Source organism: Callithrix jacchus, chromosome 2 (assembly GCF_049354715.1).
Source record: "Callithrix jacchus isolate 240 chromosome 2, calJac240_pri, whole genome shotgun sequence".
NCBI lineage: Eukaryota > Metazoa > Chordata > Mammalia > Primates > Cebidae > Callithrix > Callithrix jacchus.
In genome coordinates, this window is record NC_133503.1 from 59,035,451 (window position 1) to 59,057,252 (window position 21,802).

Here is a 21,802-nt window from a genome sequence, read left to right on the forward strand (position 1 = left end):
CTTTTCCAATGAACCTGCCTTTTTTAGAAACCATGGGGCAGGCAGCACCAAGCCGAGACCCTGCCCAGGGTGGGGGTTGCCTACTGACTTTTATTTTCTCAGAATTTCTCTCATTGGCCATGGGCCTCATCACAGCCATGCCAGGCGGATGGGTTTTCCTCCTGGTGTTTTGTTACATAGGCACAGGCCTGCACATCTGACTGTGCCTGGCTTCCCCACCAGCTCTGACAGGTAGGTGTCATGCGGTGAAGGCTTTAGAACCATTCAGGTGAACCCTAGGACCCTTCTAACCAGCCCCACATTCCCCTCCCAGGTCTGTAGGAAACCTCTGTGATAGCTCTTCAGCAGGAGACACAGAAGAAGGAGAAAATCATTTCTTTGACCGGAAAATCATCTCCGAAGAGGCTCTTCAGCCTCTTACGGTCAATTTAATGAAAATCAATTTTAAGATGATTCAATGATTTGTAACTGTAAAGAAAGTCTAAAGTCATTTCCACTTAAAAAGAATTGCAATGGCTTAGACTTTATTTCAAAGGCAAACAGGGAAAAGAAATTGCTTGAAAGTTTAAGACCCACTGTATTTTTAAATACGTTTCTGTTGGCTCATCCGGTATTCATGGATAGGACTCAGGGGAGTACAATTAGAGTGGAAATGAACGCAGGCTCCTGGCAGCCCTGAAAACACAGGTGCGTGTGTTTTTCTGCACTGAAGCCCTGTGATTCTTCATTTCATTTCAAAGTAACAAGAGGGTGAACTCCTACTTACTACTGAACCAAGATTAAATATTTAATGCCAAGGTTACTGTTATCATCGTGTTTTTCCTCCATGGAGCCCTGGATGTTTTTTAAAAATTAAGTAAGAAAAATAAACTAAATACACAGTTAGGGGCTTGTGTTTTAGCCTATTCTCTGTTTGTTTAAGGGGATCTTAAATCTGCAGTTTCCTTCTGGGGCATTAAAAACAACCAGACCTGATCAAACTGCTTTTGAATGAAATCCCCCGGCTTCCATTTTCTTCCCCAGCACAAGGAAAATGAAGACCATATTTTCTTTCCTGTCCTTTTCATCTTCCCTCCCTTTCCAGACAATTAGAATGAGGGCCCACACACCAGCGATACCCTGTGACCGTCATCAGAGGAGAAAATACAGAAAGACATTTGATATTGCTGCTCAGGGCAATGTTTTTGGAAAAAATGATTTCCTTTGATTTTCAACAAAAGGGATAATCTTTTCCAGAAGCCCCCATAGAAGCAAGCACCCTTAGTTGGCCAGGGCTGGCCAGCCTTGGAGGCAGAGAAGGTCTAGTTGGAATAGCTGAGGAGAGGGTGCCAGTGGGGACTTGGACAGCTAGAGGGCCAGGCCTCAGCTTCCCCATCTGTAAAGTGGGTACAGGGCCCGGAACTGCATTCTCTGCGGGTTTTTGCTGTTTTTACCATTTATTCTTTTCCCTGTCAGCTTCTCTGCAATGGTTACATAATGGTTAATAATTCTTTTTATCTTACTAAGCAAGGAAATGTGCAGCTGCCAGGTGAGGGCAGGAGAAGGCAGTTACCTTCTGTGGCCAGCTTTGGTTGATGTCACTTTGGCCACCATAAATCACCGGGGTGTATGGACAAGTGAGAGTGACCTCAGCAGCCGGAGGCTCCAGTCCTGGTGGATTCAGGCCTGTCGTGGGCAGTGACCACAGGGTGGAGTGATTGCTTGTGCCCGTCCCCACAGAATTGTGAGGGGGTGGAGTGTCTAAACACCACATGTTGTGGGGGCCATGACTGGGGCACGCGGGGCCTCTTGAGAGACCCAGCCCTACAGCTGTGTGGCTGTGGGACAGCGATTCCCTCCTCCCTGAGCCTTGGGCCCTGGTCAGTGCTTCAGCTCCAGTGAGGGTGACTAAGCCTTGCGACACGTCCCTCTGAGTCAGCCCATGCAGGAGAGACGCTGTTATTGTTGATGTTGTTTTCAAACCTCCCACCTCCTGCGCTGTGACCCTCCAGGCTCCTCCAGTTGGACCCCTCCAAGCTGGCCTTCTCCGTGGACTCAGAGACCTCAACCACTCATGAGACAAAGGAATGGAATAGTGTCGTCTTCGGTGGGACATGGGGCCCGTGGATACCAGGAGGGCGGCCTACAGGGGGCCCAGCCTAAACCGAGTGGGTTTGGGAGGTGAAGCTCCTCCAAAGGCCTCCATTGCACTACAGGCCACAGACCCAAGCAGGTCAGGTGAACCCCAGTGTTTGACCCCAAGATCACCCGGGCTTCTCCTCCCATTTGGTCTCATGGAGCTCAGCGAAACCCAGGTTGTTCTGCACAATGAGAAAACGCTCAGGCGGACAGCTATAGTGAGACCCCAGTGACGGTGCTGGTGGGGAGGGAGGGATCCCTGGACAGACACAGGATAGTCCTGGTGTGAAAGGCTGGTCTTATGGAGCTCAGTGAAACCCGGGTTGCTGTGTGCAATGAAAGAATGCTCAGGCAGATGGCTGCAGTGTGACCCCTGTGATGATGCTGGCACACAGGGGTCCTGAGGCAGATGCAGGATGGTCCTGGAGCAGAAGGCTGGGCGGGCTCAGGGGCCCCAGAGGCCCCTCAGGGTCAGTGCCTGTTCAGCCTCCTCATATTTCCAGCAGGGCCAGAACCCTCCTGCTTCTAAGATGCCTGGGGAGCACTGACGGGTCTCTCAAAAGCTCATTTTAGGATTGTCCTTCAAATGAATAAAGTTCATTTTTCTTCTGACTATAAAAATAAGCCATGAAACTGGAAGCAGCATGAACGTCCTACACCCAGGGCCTACAAGGCCAACACAGGGTTCCCCTGTGGCGTCCATTAAGGGCCCACCTTGCAACTGGGCTACAGGCTGACTGCTCGGCAGGCAGGTACCAGGTACCATCCCCATAGACTCACGGCAGGATCTGGGACACTCCCCCACGTAGACAGGTCTGCTGCAGCATCCCTCGCAGGGACACGTCACCCTCACGGCATCTGCCCCGACATGTGCCTGCCTGCCCCTCTGCTCCCCCTGCACAGTTTGCAGCTGCTGCCTCTGCTGGTCCATAGTAGCCAGGGCAGCACTGGAGGGTGAGGCAGATGGGCTCCATGGACTCTAGCCCAGCAGGCTCTGTGTTCATTCACTTGCTGAGAACTACAGATCAAGCACCTACTATGTGGCACGTACTGGGGACACAATGCTGGGCTCAGTTAAGACTCAGTACCACACTCCAGGCCCTCCTGTCTGCCACAGCACCACGTCCCCTTGTGCTGCGCTGCTTTCCAGCCCTTGGTTGGCACCACGGGGCCCCTCCCTTCACCTCTTGCTGGGATCCTTGCCCCAGAGTCTCAGAACGCCTGAGAGGGGCAGGACCTCTATGGACTCTTGTGCACTTTAAGCCATTCCTCACCAGGCAACTGCTTCCCGCACCTGTCCCAGGGCAGTTTGCTCCTTTGCTGAGGGCCTGAAAGACTTGGGACCCTACTGAAGGATAGGGGTGTCCCCAGCTGCTCTCAAACCCATCTGTGGGCCTGGGCTGCTGTGGACACCTGAGTCCCTCCATCCTCCCTGCTGGAGGCTGGACCTGGCCTGCTGCGACCCTCCAGGGCAGCACTCACTCCCCCCTGACCCATCACACCCACTGAGAAGCTTTCTAACAAACACAGAACACAACAGTGCAGCTGCCCTGGACTTCCTGACATCCCTGCATGACCCCTGGCCTTGCCCTGTTTCCTGAATTGCCCTGTGCAGGGCCTAGTGCCCTCATGCAGTTCTGGCCTGCTGCAGGCCCCTCCCTCCCGAGTGCTCAAATGCTATGAGCAAGCGGCTTCTGCAGCTCCCGCCCGACTAGAGAGGAGGCTACGCCCTGTGCCCCAGGCCTACCATCCGGACCCTTACTTCTCAGGCAGGAGAGACCTCCTGTCCTTGCTCCCCAGGTGTGATGGCTGGTGCCCAGGGAAAATGGAGCCGATGGCTCCAGGTCTCCTAAGTGTGTGAGCACCAGATGACCTGCACACCACACAGAGCTTCCTGTGCACACAGGTCCCGCCCTCCCTCCAGCCTCTCCCCTGCACATGTGGCCAGCACAGTCTCTTCTGGGAATGTTCTGCTCCAGACCTCCCATGGTGCCGACCTTGCAGTTCAGGTCTCAGCTCCAATCCCGCCTCATGGGACTTCTCCAGGCGGTGCCTGCACAGAGGCCACCTTAAGTCATGTTTGTGGGAGAGACCCCTGAAGGTCAGTGGAATAACACCCCTGTCGCCAAGCCCATCTGCCACCTTCCTTCCTTGCAGGCCCTCCACCATCTCCCCTCTCTGAAATGTTTCTGCATATTTGTTCACATGTGGATTGACCACACCCCCAGGAATTTACCCTCCACTTGAGGTGGGACCCTTTGTGAAGAGAATCCCCAATCCACAGTAGGTGCCCAGTTGGGAAGCCCAGCCACCCAGCAGGTCAGGGCAGGGATGAGAGGAGAATGGACTTGGCCTCTACTCGAGGGCCTAACCACTGGAGATTTATAAGGGACAACCTCTCAGGCAGGACCCAGGAGGCCCTGTGCACGCCAGGACCCAGCAGCTCTGGGCCCAGGGACCCCACAGCAGCAAGGACAGCACATGGGGCTTCAGGCAGCTTCCAATGAAGTGTATCAGCATTCCTGTAAAGGACCCTGGCTTGGCTTCCCCCAGGGAGGCCGCAGGAGCTCCTGAGAGCCAAGCAGCTTTGCCAGGCCAGAACCAGGGTGGGAAGCAGGCTTGGAGGCTAGCCCACACCGAATGCGGACACAAAGGGGTCCTTGTCCAGGTCTGGTCAGGCCCAGGCCTCTGCTGGGTCCACACCCACCCAGCCCATTGGGCAATCTGTTTGCCTTTGGAACTGGCAAGGCCACAGTGGAGAGAAACATGCATTTTTATCAGCAGAACAGAAAATCCTTCGAAATTCCAAACCAATCCCTCACTGGTCCTCAAAACCATTTTATCTCCCCAAGCCTTAGTTTGCAGGGTGTGTGCCAAGAAGGTTTCCCAAGACTGCTGCCCCTGGAGAACTCCAGCTCACTCCACACCAACTTAAGGGTCTAGTATCCACCTCACACCCACTCAAGGATCTTCCGAAGAGTTTGCTGAGGAGCAGAGACCCCTTCTTTCCTTCCCACTGCCTGGCACAGCCCTCAGCAAAGGGTCCTGACGTCTCTGCAGGGGTCACAGACCCATCAGCCTGAGCTCTCACTCCCGGGGTTGTGTCTGCCCAATCCTGAGGGCCCAACCCAGTGAGCATGGAGCAGGTGCCGTCCCCAGGTTCTCCTGACAATCAGGGCACTGTCCCCTGGCATGGTTGGTTTCCTGGAGATCCTTCCCCTTCCCCCCGCCAAGGGCTGCTTCACACTCTCCAGTGCTTACCTTTAGGGTCTGGGCTCCTGTTTCTCTGGGGCCCTCCTGGGCCACTAAGGGGCTCCCTGCCAGTGGGTCTTAGCCATGCTACATTAGTGCCCACCGTGCTCTCTAGGTTTGCATCTGGGCCAGGACAGCAAAGCCCATAGAAGACAGTGAGGCTCCTGTCACTCTCCCACCCCCATTTCCCAAGTCCGTGGCCAGCTTTGTCCCCAGTCAGGCAGATTTATCTCCTGCGGCTCTGGTTCAGGATCCTCCACTGCCCTGGACACACTTGGAGCAGAAGCCTTGTGGAAATATTTCTTCAACTCTCTGCCTCTCCAGACCCCACTGGAGTTCCAGGGAGAGCAGACACCAGCTGCCCAGATACCGGCTGCCTAGAGGCCTCTGAGGGGTCTCTGGCTATTCACACGCACTGCCCTGAATCTCTACCAGAGGTCAAGCACTGGGTGCCACAGGGGAGGGGGGCCGAATGCCAGGTACCACAGCAGGTCATACACTAGCGTCAGCAGGCCATGCCTGAGGGTCAGTGTGGGTGACAGTAATGGCCTCGTGCAGTGCAGCGCAGCGCTGTGCAGAGGCCACGCAGTGCATGCAGCGGGAGCCCTCCAGGACGGGAGTGCAGGAAAGAGGCCCAGCATCCAGGAAGTGTCAAGCCCAGGCCTGTGGGTGAGGAGTTGTAGCCAAGTGTGGACACCTGAACACCTTGCTTCATCGAGAAAAGCAGCCAGTGTGGTTGTGACTGGGCTTGAGGTGTCCAGTGAATGCTGTGCCCTGCTTGGCAGCTCATGCAACCCCATTTCACAGATGAGAACGCTGAGGCCCAGAGAAGTTCGAGAGCCAGCCCACAGGTGGCAGGCCTGAGCATCCAACCCCTACCTTGCCACTCCTGGCCTCACTTGTCCTCCCAACAAACCATCCCAGGGCCGATGGGGGCAGGCAGCCCTCAGCCCGTTGTACAGGACTCCAGGTGGCTTACTGATAAAGATCAACTTATCAATTTATAAATAACATCGATAAAAGATCAATTAAAGAGTGGCTGCAACCCCTCTCCCCACCGACGTGCACTGTAGGCCAGGCCCCTCTTCCTTGTGAGGGTAGCCACTGTGGCCAGCCCCCACCAGGTATTCATCGAGCCTCTCAATCCTCTCCTCATACAAATGGAAATGGAAGTTGTCCGTGCACAAGCTTTATAGTGCCATGCGGACCCAGGGTCATTGTTCTGCCATCTTTATTATTAATACTGCATCTGTTTTGCCCTTCTTGCCACATGGGACTGCAGAGACACCTGAGGGCGTATCTGCCTGTCCTGAGGTGCAGCTGCGTGGTAAGCCTCAGAAGCATTTTAAGGGAAAGACAGCACCTCCCTAGGGCTGCCCTTCACCCAGCAGCTGTCTGCCACCCAATGTATTCCAGGGACGCACCTCACCTCAAGTCGAGCCTGAGTCCACCGTCTCAGCACCCCTCCCAGGATGACCTCCAAACTCCCCCAGGCCCAGGTGCGTGTTACCCCTTGATGCTCAGACAGCCAGACTCAGCTCTACCCTAAAGGGGGCACCCAGGAGGGGCTCGAGCTCACCCACAGCCCGTCTGTCACCACCATGTCTCAACCTAGAGGAAGTGACAGGAGCCAGGTATGATGACCCTAGGAGGGGCGTGAGCAAGCATCTGACCCCAGTTAACACCCCACTGCACCTGGGTCCTACACAATACCCCACATAGGTGCGAGGTCGAGGCCAAAGCTGTGTCCACCTCTCCCACAGGCCTAGGGTGGCCAGCAGCCCCAGGGTACTTGGGAAAGCCTTGTCTGAGCCACATCTGCTCATTCCTGGGAGGCAACTGGCTGCTATCCTCCCTTAGCTTGGTAGGGGAGGCATCCAGCTGAGGCCCCAGAGCTGTGGCTTGGTCATGGGAAGCCGGTCAGGCAGGATGCAGTGCCTTTTCACATTGATATTATGCTGCGTGCAATAAGGCTGTTCAGGGTGGGTCCCCCTCCATCTTTAATTCCTCTTCACTGCTCATGCTCTGCTGCCCAGAGACATGCCTTGGTGGGCCCTGTGTTAACAGAGCTCAGAAGGAGGGCTCAAGTTTCTGCGTCTAGAAATACTGACTCAGTCAGCAAGCCTTTCTGCAATGACTTCTGCTCATATATCTCAGCTGCGAGGAATTCCTGGGCTTTGGGACAGCTGTTCACAGACAGTTTCTTTGGGAGACATGGACACACACACACACACACACACACACACCCCCACACACACACACGTGTTTCTATTCTTTGCAAAAGGAAAGAAAAGTAGGCTACACCAGTGAGTACTGGTCCCAGACGCTGGGCCCAGGCCTGCACAAAGGACCAGGAAATGAAGGGGGATGGATGCAGAGGTAGGAACCCTGCCCCAGACACCATAAACCCAGCTCGGCAAACACCAGACAAATCCGAGTGCTGAAGGCCCATTCTCCATGTGGCGGATGGCCAGAAACTCCCACGCTGGGAAAAGCAGGGAGGGCAGGAGTCTCCGGAGAAAAGACTCCCGGTCAGCATCAGGGACCAGGGCTCCCAGCTGGCCTTTCCTCAGCGAGATGTTACCCCACAGGCTGGGAACCTACAGGCAGGACCTGGACTCATGCCTGGCCTGCCGCTGGCTCACTGTGTTTAAACTTCCTGAGCCACAATTTCTTCCTCTGTGAATGGGACTTGAAAATAAAAACAACCCCTCCACCTGAGTGGCTCTAAAGGTCAAACGACGAGAGGTGTGCTGGCGAGCTCTGACACCTGCCCTCAGGAACCAATAACCCACAGCCACCCAGTGATGCAGAGCCCCCCAACTGCCCACAGCCACCCACCTATCCAGTCCCCAAACTGCTCAGAGCCACCCATGACCCCCAAACAGTCCATGGCCCCTCGACTACCCACAGCCCCCAACTACCTACAGTCACCCAACTACCTACAGCCACTCAACTGCTCACAGCCATCCAGAGGCCCACAGCCACCCAGCCGCCTGTAGCCCTCAAATGCTCAGAGCCACCTAACTACCCCGTCACCTGTGTCCCTCCCACTCATCTATATCCTCTCATACGACCATGGGCCCTGCTCCCTGACCCAGCTCCATCCTCTCAACATCACCATGGGCTCAGCTCCTCCCACCCAGCTCCATCCTCTCAATACCACCATGGGCTCAGCTCCTCCCACCCAGCTCCATCCTCTCAACATCACCATGGGCTCAGCTCCTCCCACCCAGCTCCATCCTCTCAACATCACCATGGGCTCAGCTCCTCCCACCCAGCTCCATCCTCTCAATACCACCGTGGGCTCAGCTCCTCCCACCCAGCTCCATCCTCTCAACATCACCATGGGCTCAGCTCCTCCCACCCAGCTCCATCCTCTCAATACCACCATGGGCCAAGCTCCTCCCACCCAGCTCCATCCTCTCAATACCACCATGGGCCGAGCTCCTCCCACCCAGCTCCATCCTCTCAATATCACCATGGGCCGAGCTCCTCCTGTCCAGCTGGATCCTCTGAACTATATGGGTTCAGTGCTCACTTGCTCACTCCACCCTCTTGTGCACATTCCTCCTTTCACTCTGTACATGGCTCCCACCGTTTACCACGTCCTACCTTCCAGGGCCACTTTGAGAGGCTGGACACACAGAGCTGCCTGTCTGCCCTGGAGCACAGGAGAGTGTTGTGATGAGGAGCATTTAGATAGCACCTTTTGGGCCTCCCACGTCAGAGATCAGACCCCCATACAGACATCGGGTCTGAGTCATGTTTGTGTTCCCTGAGCTTGGTGGGAGGCCAGGCCCAGGCATTTAGTGTTTGTAGAATGATTGCATGAATATTTCTACCTGGACATGGTCACAGCCAGTGTCATGGGCAGCTGCCACGTGCCCAGAAGGCTCTTCCCAGGACGCAAGATGGAATCTGTAGCCAACAACTTGCTTGCTGTGTCCACTGGACTCAAACCCCAAGATGCTTAGTCCTCCAAGCTGGAAATGCGGTGACAGGCCTCTCCAGCCCTGCATGTGTCTCGAGACCTCTTCTTCCAATGCCCTTGTTGATGGATGGGAACGCTGAGTCCCAGGAGAGGAGGATACTCGTTCAGGTCAAACAGCAACAGTGGTTACACCAAGCCCATGGCTCTGTGGCTACACGGGCATTCCTAAAGCCCTCACCCGTTACGCTGACTGTGCCAAGCCCAGGTATCACCTCCTGCACCACTCCTTACCTAACACACAAGCTTTCAATTTTAAAACATAATCACTACACCGAAAGCACAGGCAACAACAAAAGTAACTACATCAGATGTCTTAAAATTAAGCTTGTCCCTTACCACATATGTGGTAAGGGTCTTGTATCCAGAACAATAAAGATGTCTTAAAACTTAATAACAAAAAGACAAATAACCCAACTGTAGACGATGGCAAAGAGCTGCATAGATATTTCCTTTAAAAAAGATGCGTAAATGGCCTGTGCGCACAGGGAAAGATGCTTGAGTATGAGTCATCGGGACATGCAAGTCAAAACCACATAGAACACCACTTTGCCTGCACTGGCACGGCTGCCATCAAACAGACAGACAGCAACACACACTGACAAGGTGCTAGAGAGACTGGAGCCTGGGGACGAGCTCGCGGGATGACAAATGGTGCAGCAGCTGTGGAAAATGGATGATCAGTTCCTCCAACAGTTAAACGCAGTTACCATCATAGCATCCGGCAATGCTCCTAGGAATATATCCACGAAAGCTGAAACCATGTGCCCACACAAAAACTCACGCACAATTGTTCAAATTATCCTTAATTGTCAAAAGGTGGAAACAACCCGAATGCCCATCAACAGAGGAACAAATAAACAGCCACACCGTGGAATATTACTCAGTCATGAAAAGCCGTGAGGCGCCTATCCATGTTACAGCACCCACCTGTCAACACAAAGAACTACACAATGCATGGTTCCAGAGCTTTGGAAATTTGTCACTCACAAAGGACTACACAAGGCAAGATTCGAGAGCCCTTGATGTCAGTCACAAATGACTACACACTGCACGAGCCCAGAGCCCTCCATGTCAGTGACAAATGACTACACACTGTATGACTCCAGAGCCCTTGATGTCAGTGACAAATGACTATACACTGCACGATTCCAGAGCCTTCCATTTCAGTCACAAAGGAATACACACTGCACGAGTCCAGAGCCCTCCATGTCAGTCACAAATGACTACACACTGCACGATTCCAGAGCCTTCCATGTCAATCACGAATGATTATGCAATACACGACTCCAGAGCCTTGGAAACATGTTAATCACAAAGGAATACACAGTGCGTGATTCCATTTGTATGAAAATCCAGGATAAGTAACTGATTAGTATGAAGAAACAGAAAGTAGGCCAGTGTTTGACAGGGGCTGGAGGGGGACAAGGTGGTTGAGGAGTGATGAGAAAATTGTGAAGGATTTCTTGTTGGAATCACGGAAAATTGACTAAAATTGACTGTGGTGATGAGTGCCCAACCCTGTGCTAAAAGCCACTGAATTGCAGGCTTTAAGTGGTTGAATTGCATGGCGTGTGAATTACATCTCAATAAAGCTGACTTTAAAAAAAGAACTAAAATATCTTAATGTAACCCTGAAGCTAAAACACCCAGGAGCTCTTGGGCTAATGTGCTGGCTATATATGCTTTTCCGTGTCTATTATAAATGGAGACCCTGAAACTTCCACTGGTTACCCCAGCCATGTACACTGTGCAACACCCCAGGCCTGGCCTCTACCTCACTGCTGGCCCCTCATGTACACCCTCTCACCTTACATCTAGCATCTCAGAGGAGAAACGCTGTGCCCATCAACAGAGGAACAGCATAACTAATCCAGAACTCACCAAGCCACTGTGAGTGCAGAGAGCAAACTCCTTTATTAAAGAGAACTATTTTTTTTTTTTGAGATGGAGTCTCACTCTGTCTCAGATCTGGGCTCACTGCAACCTCCACCTCCTGGGTTCAAGTGATTCTCCTGCCTCACCCTCCTGAGTAGCTGGGATTACAGGCATGAACCATCACACTAGGCTAATTTTTATATTTTTAGAAGAGATGGGTTTCACCAGGTTGGCCAGGCTGGTCTTGAACTTCTGGACTCAAGTGATCCGCCAGCCTTGGCTTCCCAAAGTGCTGAGATTACAGAGGCGATTCTCCTGCCTCAGACTCCCAAATAGCTGGGATTACAGGGGCCTACCACTGTGTCCAGATAATTTTTATATTTTTTTAGTAGAGAGGTGGTTTCACCATCTTGGCCATGCTGGTCTTGAACTCCTGACCTTGTGATACACCCGCCTTAGCCTTCCACAGTGCTGGAATTACAGGCATGAGCCACCGTGCCCGGCCTGGATTTTAGTTTCTTAATGCTTTCGTCTTCAAACCACAGCCTTTGGGGAAGAAGAAACATGCATCTCCAGGCCCTGGGCACAGCCCCCACAGGTCATCAGGGTGCAAGTGGCTGCAGGACTATGATCAATGACAGGCCCGGGCCCTGATCAGCAAAGGAGGGTCGAGCACCAGGAACTGCCTTGACCTGACCTGGGGCCGGGGAGCTGGGGCCGGGAGAGGACCAAGCTGGCAGGGTAACACCAGGTTTGTGAAATGTGTGCACACGCCCAACTGAGGTGGGGTCCCTGCCTCTGCCAGCAATGTACTTTGTGGGAAGACTGAGTCCCAGGCCAGCCTCTGGACGCCACGGCCTCGAGCACATCCTTTCCCTTTCTGGGTCTCAGTTTCCCCAACTACAGAAGGCTTTTCTCAGGCCTGTTTTCTGGTAAGCTCTAATATGACCCCTACCTCCCCACTTAGTCCTCCCTTCACACTGGCCTCCCTGGGTGTTGGCACAGCCCTGCCCAGCCTGTCCGCCGGTGGCCTTGGCCTTCAGGCAGGCTGGGAAGGCAGGGCTCTGACAAATGGGCTGGGGGCTGAGTCCTGGGGAGGGGGCTCTGGAGCTTGGCTCTACCTCTACCTGCTGCAGGACCATGGGATTTGACCTCTAAAGTCAGCCCCACATGTGGCCATGCTGGGGACAGTGAGGTGCCCACCATGGTGGGGGTGAGAGAGGTTTGGGGAGGCCTAGAGAGGAAGTGGTTGAGGAGGTGAGGTGGAAGGTTGTGGGCAGTCTGGGAGGTGGAAGAGACTGGGGGAGGTCCGGGGAGAGGTTGGAGGAGGCTGGGGGAGGTGGGAGGAGGCTGAGGGGAGGTGGGAGGAGACTAGGGGAGGTCCGGTGAAGGCATGGGAAGGTCCAAGGAAAAGAGGTGGGAGGAGGCTGGGGGCGAGGCCAGGGAGGGTGGGGGAAGGCAGGGAGAGGTACAAGCGGAGGCTCTGGGGAGGCTGAAAGGTTGGAGGATGCTGGGAGAGGTCCGAGGGGAGGTTGGGGGGAGGCTGGAGGGAAGCTGGGAGGAGGCCCCGGGGGTGGCTGGCAGGGGAGGAGGAAGGGAGAAGGCTGGAGGGAGGTGGAGGGTAGGTCGGACACCCTGGGCTTAAGGGGACACGGGATCCTGGTCCAGGAGGCACTCTACCTTCCTTCTCCAAGCCCCAGTTCCCTCGTCTTCACGCAGCGGTAAACGCTACCTCCTAGAACTCACAGAGCCAGATGAGGATGAGACAGACATAAAGGCTTCTGATAGAAACCTTACGCACAGGCCTGGCCATGGCTACTGAGTGCCATAAGATGCTGGTTACCGCAGGGCCTGGCACAGAGCAGAGGTTCCGTCAACGTCACTGTTTTGCCACCAACCACAGCTGGGCTTTCCAACTCCCCCGAGATGAGAAATGGGACTTCCGGGATTCACACGGACCATCAAATAGAAGCTGGACAAGCCAGTGCCCAGGAACACCCGGCTCTCTGTGGATGGGACACAGCGCTCGAGGCCCTGAAGCTTGGTGTGACGGGGCCACCCCTTTCGGGGAAGCTCCTGAAGGAACCTGGAAACATTTGCTAGGGTGGAAACTGTACCCACAGGCGGGAGGTGGGAGTCTGCTTCCCACAGCCATGGCTGCGGCTCAAAGCCAGCTCAAGGGAGATGAAGACGCCACCATTCGGCCACCTGTTCCCACTCCCGTTACTGCTAGGGGAAGAGTCCACCCAGCAGCAGCCCAGACTCTTTTGTCTCCTGTCCACCCCCAGCTCCACACCACAGCATCCTGAAAGGAGGGATCTTCAAATAAGATCCCTCCTTCACCTAAGCCAGGAAACACTCAGGTCACCATATGATGCCATCTCTCCTGGCTGGCCTCCTCAATGGCCAGGGGTCATGAGAGGCCCAAGGAGTCTGAATTTCACATCCACACACAGAAACAAGGAAGGAAGTGCCTGTGATCTCAGGTCCCATGCAAAGCCGGCTGTGAGACCTGTGGGAGCGGCAGGTCAGCTCCGAGTGCTCATCCCACCCCTAGCAGCAACCTGTAGCTCCAGGCCCTGAGCTCTGATGGCTTCTGTGTAATTTTTTTGAATGGCTGCTCCTCAGCCCTGTGTGAGCGGGGATGTCCTTAGCCCCAGGCTCAGGCACGAGGCTGTGACTCATCCACCGGCTCCAGGCAGTCCTGGGTCTGAGGCAGGACTAATGGGTTTTTCGGGGAAGCCTGGGGCAGGGTCACCTCCCTCTGTCGAGTCCATCTAGGACATTCGTCTAGAGAAATGAGAGGCCCAGAAACTAAGCCCGACTGCAATAATCTGCCTCCAGCCACAACTAGCAAGCAGGCAGCTATATTTTGTTTGACCTGCAAAGTATATTAAGAGCTTCTGAATTAGTTACCACCAAGACTAAACAGGAAAAAAAATCCATATTTCTAGCTTATCTGAAAAGTTAGAAATCAGGCCAGATGACCAAGATCCGGTGAGCAGGCTGCTGGCCCCCTTCCTGTGGGATGCACACCCCTCAGCCTGCCACAGGCCCTACCCAGCCCATAAGCCTCCCTGGCATGACCTGCATGTCCCTGAGGGCATTTGGGTTTGCGACCCGTGCTTTAAACACAGTGAATTTCTCTTGTCAGTGCATAAATGGCCTTGTCTGCGACTAACAGAAGATGGCAGAGCAACTTTGGCTCACTGGAGGCAGCAAGCCCCATGACCTACACCACAGTTATTCACCCCGAACTTCCCGGGGTGGCTGGGTGTCCAAACACCCCTCGCCACCCCTTGCACAAGCTGTCATGTGCCATGGAGTGCTTTGGTATTGGTTTTGGTGACATGGTTTCTATTTTCTCCAGAACAGGGCACACGGCTCACTGGACCATATTCAGTCCATTTTGTTGCATAAATGAAGTCTTATTAGAACTCAGCCTCCCCCATCACCATGTACTGCATTTGGCTGCTTTGGGACTAAGACCATTCACTGAATTACTGTGAAGAGACCATGCTCCTTCAAAGCCTGAAATAGCTATGGCCGACCCTTGGCTGGAAAGGTGTGCAAGCTCCGGAGGCGTGCTGGAAAGGGGCAGAAGTCACCTTTTAGAGAGGCATTCTTTTGTGTTCATATTCCAGGTTTCTTGTTTCAAATACAAATGCTTATTCTCACAGGGTAAGAATAACCACCAGTAGGTTTTCAGTCCTATAAAAAGGGATGAGGTGGGGAGGCCGTGGGAGAGGAGAGAAAATGAGGCCACCTCTGTTGCTTCTTTGCCATCATGGGGAGAGTTGAGTGGTCACCCACAGTCTCCAAAAAGCACCCTGGGAGGTGACATGGCCTCCCCGGCAGAAACCGAGTGCCTTCTCGCTTCCAGCTCCAGCTCCTCATGCCCCACCCCTCAGGCTTCAGCACTTACTTCATGGGTTTGAACAGCGCTTGCCCATAATTCTGGAAGGTCATGATGAGCTTCAGCTGTGTGCCCCCCGACTTCATGGCTGCGGAAGGAGGGAGAGAAACAGGGTCACTCGCTGCCCTCATGCCCCTTCTCCTCCTGGGTGGATGAGGGCTCCTGGCTCCAATCCACACACTGGCCAGCTGGGTCCTCCAGGCATGGCCCAGGGGTCCTATCCTGCCTGGGAAATTTGAGTTTTTTGCAAGCAAGCTCCCACCTGGCTAATGAACTCCCTGCATGATAATAGGGTTGAGTCCTGGGGCAGATCTCTCCATGATCTGATCACAGACACAGTATACACACCCATGTACACACACCACACACATCTACACACAAACATACATGCACACACACACACACACACACACACATGCACACACAGTGACAGGGGCCTGACCCCTAGAAGAGACGACCAGGTGTGCTTACATTGAGACACATGTATACACCCACACATATCAGCACTCACCACCATACATGGTCATGTTTGCACCCACACGCATGCACACACACCCATGTATACACAACACACACACTACACACACCACACCCATACAGCACACACCACACACCTACACACACCACACCCATACACTGCACACCACACCCATACACCACACACACCACACCCATACACTACACACCACACACACCTATACACCACAAACCTATACACACCACACCCATACACTGCACACCACACCCATACACCACACACACCACACCCATACACTACACACCACACACACCTATACACCACAAACCTACACACACCACACCCATACACTGCACACCACACCCATACACCACACACAGCCACACACTGCACACCACACCCATACACCACACACACCCACACACTGCACACCACACCCATACACCACACACACCCACACACTGCACACCACACCCATACACCACACACACCTACACACATCACACCCATACACTGCACACCACACCCATACACTGCACACCATACACCTACACACACCACACCCATACACCACACACCACACACACCACACACCACACACACCTACACACACCACACCCATACACCACACACCACACACACCTACACACACCACACCCATACACCACACACCACACACACCTACACACACCACACCCATACACCACACACCACACATACCTACACACACCACACCATACACCACACACCACACACACCTACACACACCACACCCATACACCACACACCACACACACCTACACACACCACACCCATACACCACACACCACACACACCTACACACACCACACCCATACACCACACACCACACACACACACACACCACACCCACAAACACAAGGGACTACTCTCTAGAAGGGCTGGCCAGGTGTGCTTACCTGCCTGCAACACTTCACATACCCACTCATGTCAGCACATACTTACAGGCACCTACATACCAACAAACACCAACATACATTTACCTACCCACAAACACCCCACACACACTTACATATACCTGCACAACCACACACAGCCACTCCCTCACCCACAGACGTCCCCATATACCCCCTGCATCCCCACAGTGCACACCCACACACACTCATGCACTCCACCACTTGCGTATGGGGAGAGGCACCTCCCGCTCATGGTTTCTGGGGAGCTAGAAAAGCCTGAGCAGGACGACTTTGGGGAGACCTGGGGCTGAACCACCTGTCTTACTGGAGGCAGCTCCTGTGGTCCTGCAAGGACTCAGCAGCCTGTGGAAGTCTCCAGAAGCCTCTCTCTAGCTTTGAGAAGGCTCAAGAACTCCCAATAGGACCCTCTGTCTACCACCTTGGGGTTTCCTTTTTGCCGATGGAAAATGAAGGGAGCTGGGGGCTTCCCACAGCAGGGGCAGTCCTAGGAGCTAAGTTGGCCACAGTGAGGGCCTTCACGCTGCCCAACACACGGGGTTATCATGTGGTGTGGACTGGCAGGGTCGGCCACATGGGGGATTTTTCCAGTGTGAGGAGGCCTCACAGAGCCACTCCAGGCACGGGTCTGATTCTAACATCATGGGCATGAACAAGAGCCAGGAACCCCTGCCAGGACAGACATAAATGGAATGTGATGGGGCGGCATCTGAGTGCCCGGGTGCACAGGTGAAGTGGGAAGCAGTGTGGGGGCCCTGGGCCCTGGGCACAGCTCAAGAGCAGCCTCCCCAGGGAGCTGCTCTCACAGCAAGGGGCAGGTCGGGCCCCAGCCCCACAGGGGAGAGCAAGTGCAGTCCCTGAAGGAGACAGTGGGTACGTCTGCAGGGCTGAAGGGGCCACGGCCAATACATCACAGTGGACAGGAGGGCGCAAAGGTGGGATGGGGGCTGGTGAGCCACGCAGGTCTCAGGGGTACTGAGGAAAGGTAAGAGCGGCCAGTGCAGGGCAGCAGGGTATAAGGGGGCATGCAGATGCTGTCCCTCCTGCTGCTGCTGTCCTGGAGCCAAGGGTGGGCACAGAGGCGGGGGAGGCTGTGGAGCGGCAGGAGACGGTGGCAGTTTGGATGAAGATAAAGATGGAAAAATGGAAAATCCAAGAAATATCTGAGGATCTGAGAGGTATTTTTCAGAGTGGTATGGGATGTGGAGCAGGGGACAGACAGAGAAGGAATGGCATGAGGGAGGAAGTCTGAGCCTGGCCAGCCTGCAATGATGGAGATGCTCCAGGGATGCCATGGTTCCTCCATGTGGCTGGAGGGCACCGGTGCCTGCCTCGGACACAAAGCTCAGGAAAGACCCAGCCCTGCAGGAGATGGTGGGATGGGGGAGCCTCCTGCAGATGAGTGGGTAGGTTTGGCGGAAGAAAGCCCAAGGCATTCCCTTCAGACAGGAAGAACTGCCCCAGAGGAACTGAGGTCTCGGTGACAGCCGACTCGGAGGGAGGGTCAGCATGAGGACAGAATGCTTCAGGGGATGGCCTGGGGGTGCCATGGGTGCTTCCTGAGACACTGAATCCTCCAGGAAGGTCAAGAGCATGGGAGAGAGCACGGACTTGAAAGCAGAGTCCCCCACCATCCACCGGTCATCACTTTTGGCACCAGGGAGGAGCTGGCACCTGCCTCAGGGAGGAGATGGAGCCTGAGCCTGGCACAGCCACAGAAACTGTCAATGGCCTCCGATACCACCTCGAGGTGGTGTGCTCGGCTTCCTGCTTCTGGGCATCTCTGAGGGGTCTGCACCTCCCTCACCTCAGTTTTCCCTCCTGTTAAATGGGGCCCAGTGGCTGAGTGCAGTGGCTCACGCCTGAAATCCCAGCACTTTCAGAGGCCAAGGCAAGAGGCTTGCTTGAGGCCAAGAGTTTGAGACCAGCCTGGGCAACATAGCAAGACCCCATCTCTACAAAAACATTAAAAAATTAACTGGTTTAGTGATGTGTTTCTATGGTCCCAGCCACTTGGGAGGCTGGCATGGGAAGATGGCTTGGGGCCAGGAGCTCAAGACAAGCCTGGGTAAGAGAGACCCTGTTTCTAAAATACAACGGGGCTCAGGACACAGACACCCATTCTGCCTCCTTTCCAGGGTCCTGGTGAGTAAGGTGGTGCCCCATGGGACCTGCCAGAACGTCAGTTGCTCCTGTAGAATGGGGGTGACACACCTCTATCCAGGACTACTCTTGGGACTACATGGGGACAACGCTGTGAGTGCTCAGAATGGCAGTGGTGCAGGCACTCACCACAGTGAGGGCCACATGATGCTACGTCCCCTCCCTGAGCACTGAGAACAGCAGTGGCATGGGGACTTGCTACAGCCAGGGCCACACAAGGGCCACATCACCTCCCCAAGCACTGAGAGTGGCAGCAATGTGTGTAGAAAATCACCACAGAAAGGGCCACACTATGCCACGTCCCTTCCCTCAGCACTGAGAATGGCAGCTGCATGGGGACTAGCCACAGTGAGGGCCACACAAGTGCCATGTCCCCCACGCAATCACTGAGAACAGCAGTGGATGGGGACTTGCCATGGCAAAGACCACAAGTGCCACGTCCCCTCCCCCAAGCTCTGAAAATAGCAGCAGTGTGGGGGCTCGCCACGGCAATGGCCACTCACACGCCATGTACCCTCCCCATTCTGGTGGCTCTTGCTACTCCTAGCTCACCACCCCGGCCTGACCAGGTCACCTGCCCATTACCTCCAGGCAGCATCTGCTCCAGCCACTGCCCTGTCAGGCACCACGTTTGACAGGCCCTAGTCAAGAACAGAGCTGGGCCCAGTGCCCTGGACCACTGTGTAGTCAGGTCTGTCAGTGAAACTCCGAGGCCATGCCCTCCTCAGGTGAAGGGAGCAGCAACAAGTCTCATTTCTCTCCAAAACACTGCATAGAACCTGAATGCCAACCTCAGGCAGGCCAGCAGCTCAAGACTCCGCAGATGGGCACATCCCAGCTTCTTACACGGCACCGGAGGGTTTTTGATGACAGCAAATTGCATATGATTTTACCAATAAGCAAGACAGCCTGTTAAACACTTAGACTCCACAACCATTTTCTTCCGAATATAGTGCACAGAGTTTTAAAACTGGGATATCTGGATGGGCACCTAAAGCTTGGTGGTTCTCTCCCAAAGGTAAAACTGTGGGTGACTTTGTTTCCATTTTTCCTTGACTGTGCTTTCTAAGTTTCCACCATGAACAGTGACTACATTTTTCAGTAAGGTAAAAAAAGAAGGGATGATTAGAAAATTGGTGGCCTGATTAAGCTCCATTTGGGGTTCCCATTCCCATTTAATAACTGGGGTCACAGGATTTAACTGTTCCTTCCTGGGCCAAGTGCGACAGCACAGCAGCTCCTCCCAGGGCTTCTGATCCCGGTTTTAAAAATAACAACATATTATCCACATCCGGTCAGTTCAGTCCTTCTTCTTCTGGAAGAAGGTCCATATGTCTGCACTGCCGTTTCCCTGGTCCTGTGCTCAGCTGTGAGGCTGGCTCCTGCTCACGGAGCAAATAAACAATTAGAAATTAAAGGGCATGAAGATCTCACCGCCATCGAGGACCTCAAGCTTCCCGTGGACTGCGGGCCGTGCTGCCCACCTGGGCCCACCATTCAGTCTCCCAAGTGGGTCTTCTGCTGGAAGACATTTGGAATTCTGTGGTTTCCCTGCAAAGACCCACACATAAGCTGCTGTGTCTCAGCAAAGGCCGACAGTGTTTGTCAGGGATGGGTGGAAGGTGCAGACGCCCACCAGCCTGTGCACTGAAAGGGTCATCCCTGCCCTCCCACCCAGGAAGGGGCCAGCAGGTGGCAAAGCCAGGAAACAGACAATGTCTAGAAAAGAAGGTGCAATTCTGGGTTTTCTTAAAGACAGACCAAAGTTCACAATGCTTGGGAAATCTCACCTCATTGCTGGGAGAAGCCCTCAGTGTGGGCACGGGCCCTGGGGACGGAGCTGAAGGAGATGCCCTCTGTGTGGACACAGGCTCTGGGGACGGAGCTGAAGGAGATGCCCTCTGTGTGGGCACAGGCCCTGGGGACGGGGCTGAAGGAGATGCCCTCTGTGTGGGCACAGGCCCTGGGGACGGGGCTGAAAGGGATGCCCTCTGTGTGGACACAGTCCCTGGGGATAGGGCTGAAAGAGACACCTTCCTTGGTGCAGCCTCCCCTGCCCCCAGTGAACAGAGGTCAGTCATAGCCTGCCCAACCCCATCCTGGGGAGGGACCTACTGAGAGCTGACCCCTCTGATGCCCATGAAGCTAGCTGAGGTGGGGGCCGTCCTGGCACAGACCCCAAAGTCACCCCACACTGTAAACAAGCCTTAGACTCACTGCTAAGCCCTCTCCTACCTACCACCCTCCTTCCATCTCCCTCTGTAGCCACCTCCCCCCAAATCCAGGCCATCATCATCAACCCAACAGTGCAATTGAACCCCAGTGCGCCTCCAGGCCCCTAGTCCCAGTACAGTAAAAACATACTATGCAAATCTGGTCAGTTGAGTCCCTCTTATTCTGAAGAAGTCCTCTCTGCACTGCCCCATCAGCTACCTGCCCTCTCTATGCACACGGGAAGATGTTCACACAGGCCGGATTCCCCAGTGCAATCCCACCCAGAGGCCACTTATCCTCTCTACGCACAAGGAAAGATGTTCGCATAGGCTCCATTTCCTGGTACAATCCCACCCAGCATCCCCCTGTCCTCTCTATGCACAGGGAAGATGTGCACAGGTCCCAATCCCCGGTGCAGTCCCACCCAGCGGCCACCTGTCCTCTCTATGCACACGGGAAGATGTCCACTGCCTTTTGAATAGGTTCTCTCTATCTAGAATGCTCTCCCCTTCCGGCCCACCTGCCCTGAGCACCTTCCACCACTTAATCTGCCACCTTTAGACCAAAGGTGACACTCTGCATCTTCCCTTGCCTCCCTGAAGAATCCTATCCCCCAGATATCTGTTAGTATACAGGATTCATTCATATTGATTAATCATTATTCATCTACACCACTAGTTAACATGGCTAGTGAATGTAATTAACGTGCACTAGTTACACAAGTTAACATGCACTAACAGTGCCCTGTGCTGTTATACTGTCAGCACCAAGAGCTCATGACCCCACAGACCCTCGGACGCTGCTGGGTTTTGCACACTCTCTCCCCCCAGATTGTGGTG

The 21,802-nt window shown here is 54.3% G+C and overlaps 1 protein-coding gene across 2 annotated transcripts in view; it reads right to left on the reverse strand.

Annotated features, from left to right (window-relative positions):
* The window catches only part of FAM20C (FAM20C golgi associated secretory pathway kinase), a 63,948-nt gene that overhangs the window by 32,368 nt on the left and 9,778 nt on the right, over positions 1-21,802 (reverse strand). For both annotated transcript variants that reach the window (XM_035290291.3, XM_054251532.2), the window contains exon 3: positions 15,165-15,243. In XM_035290291.3, coding sequence (XP_035146182.3) covers positions 15,165-15,243 — 79 coding nt within the window. The remainder of the gene's footprint in view (positions 1-15,164; positions 15,244-21,802) is intronic.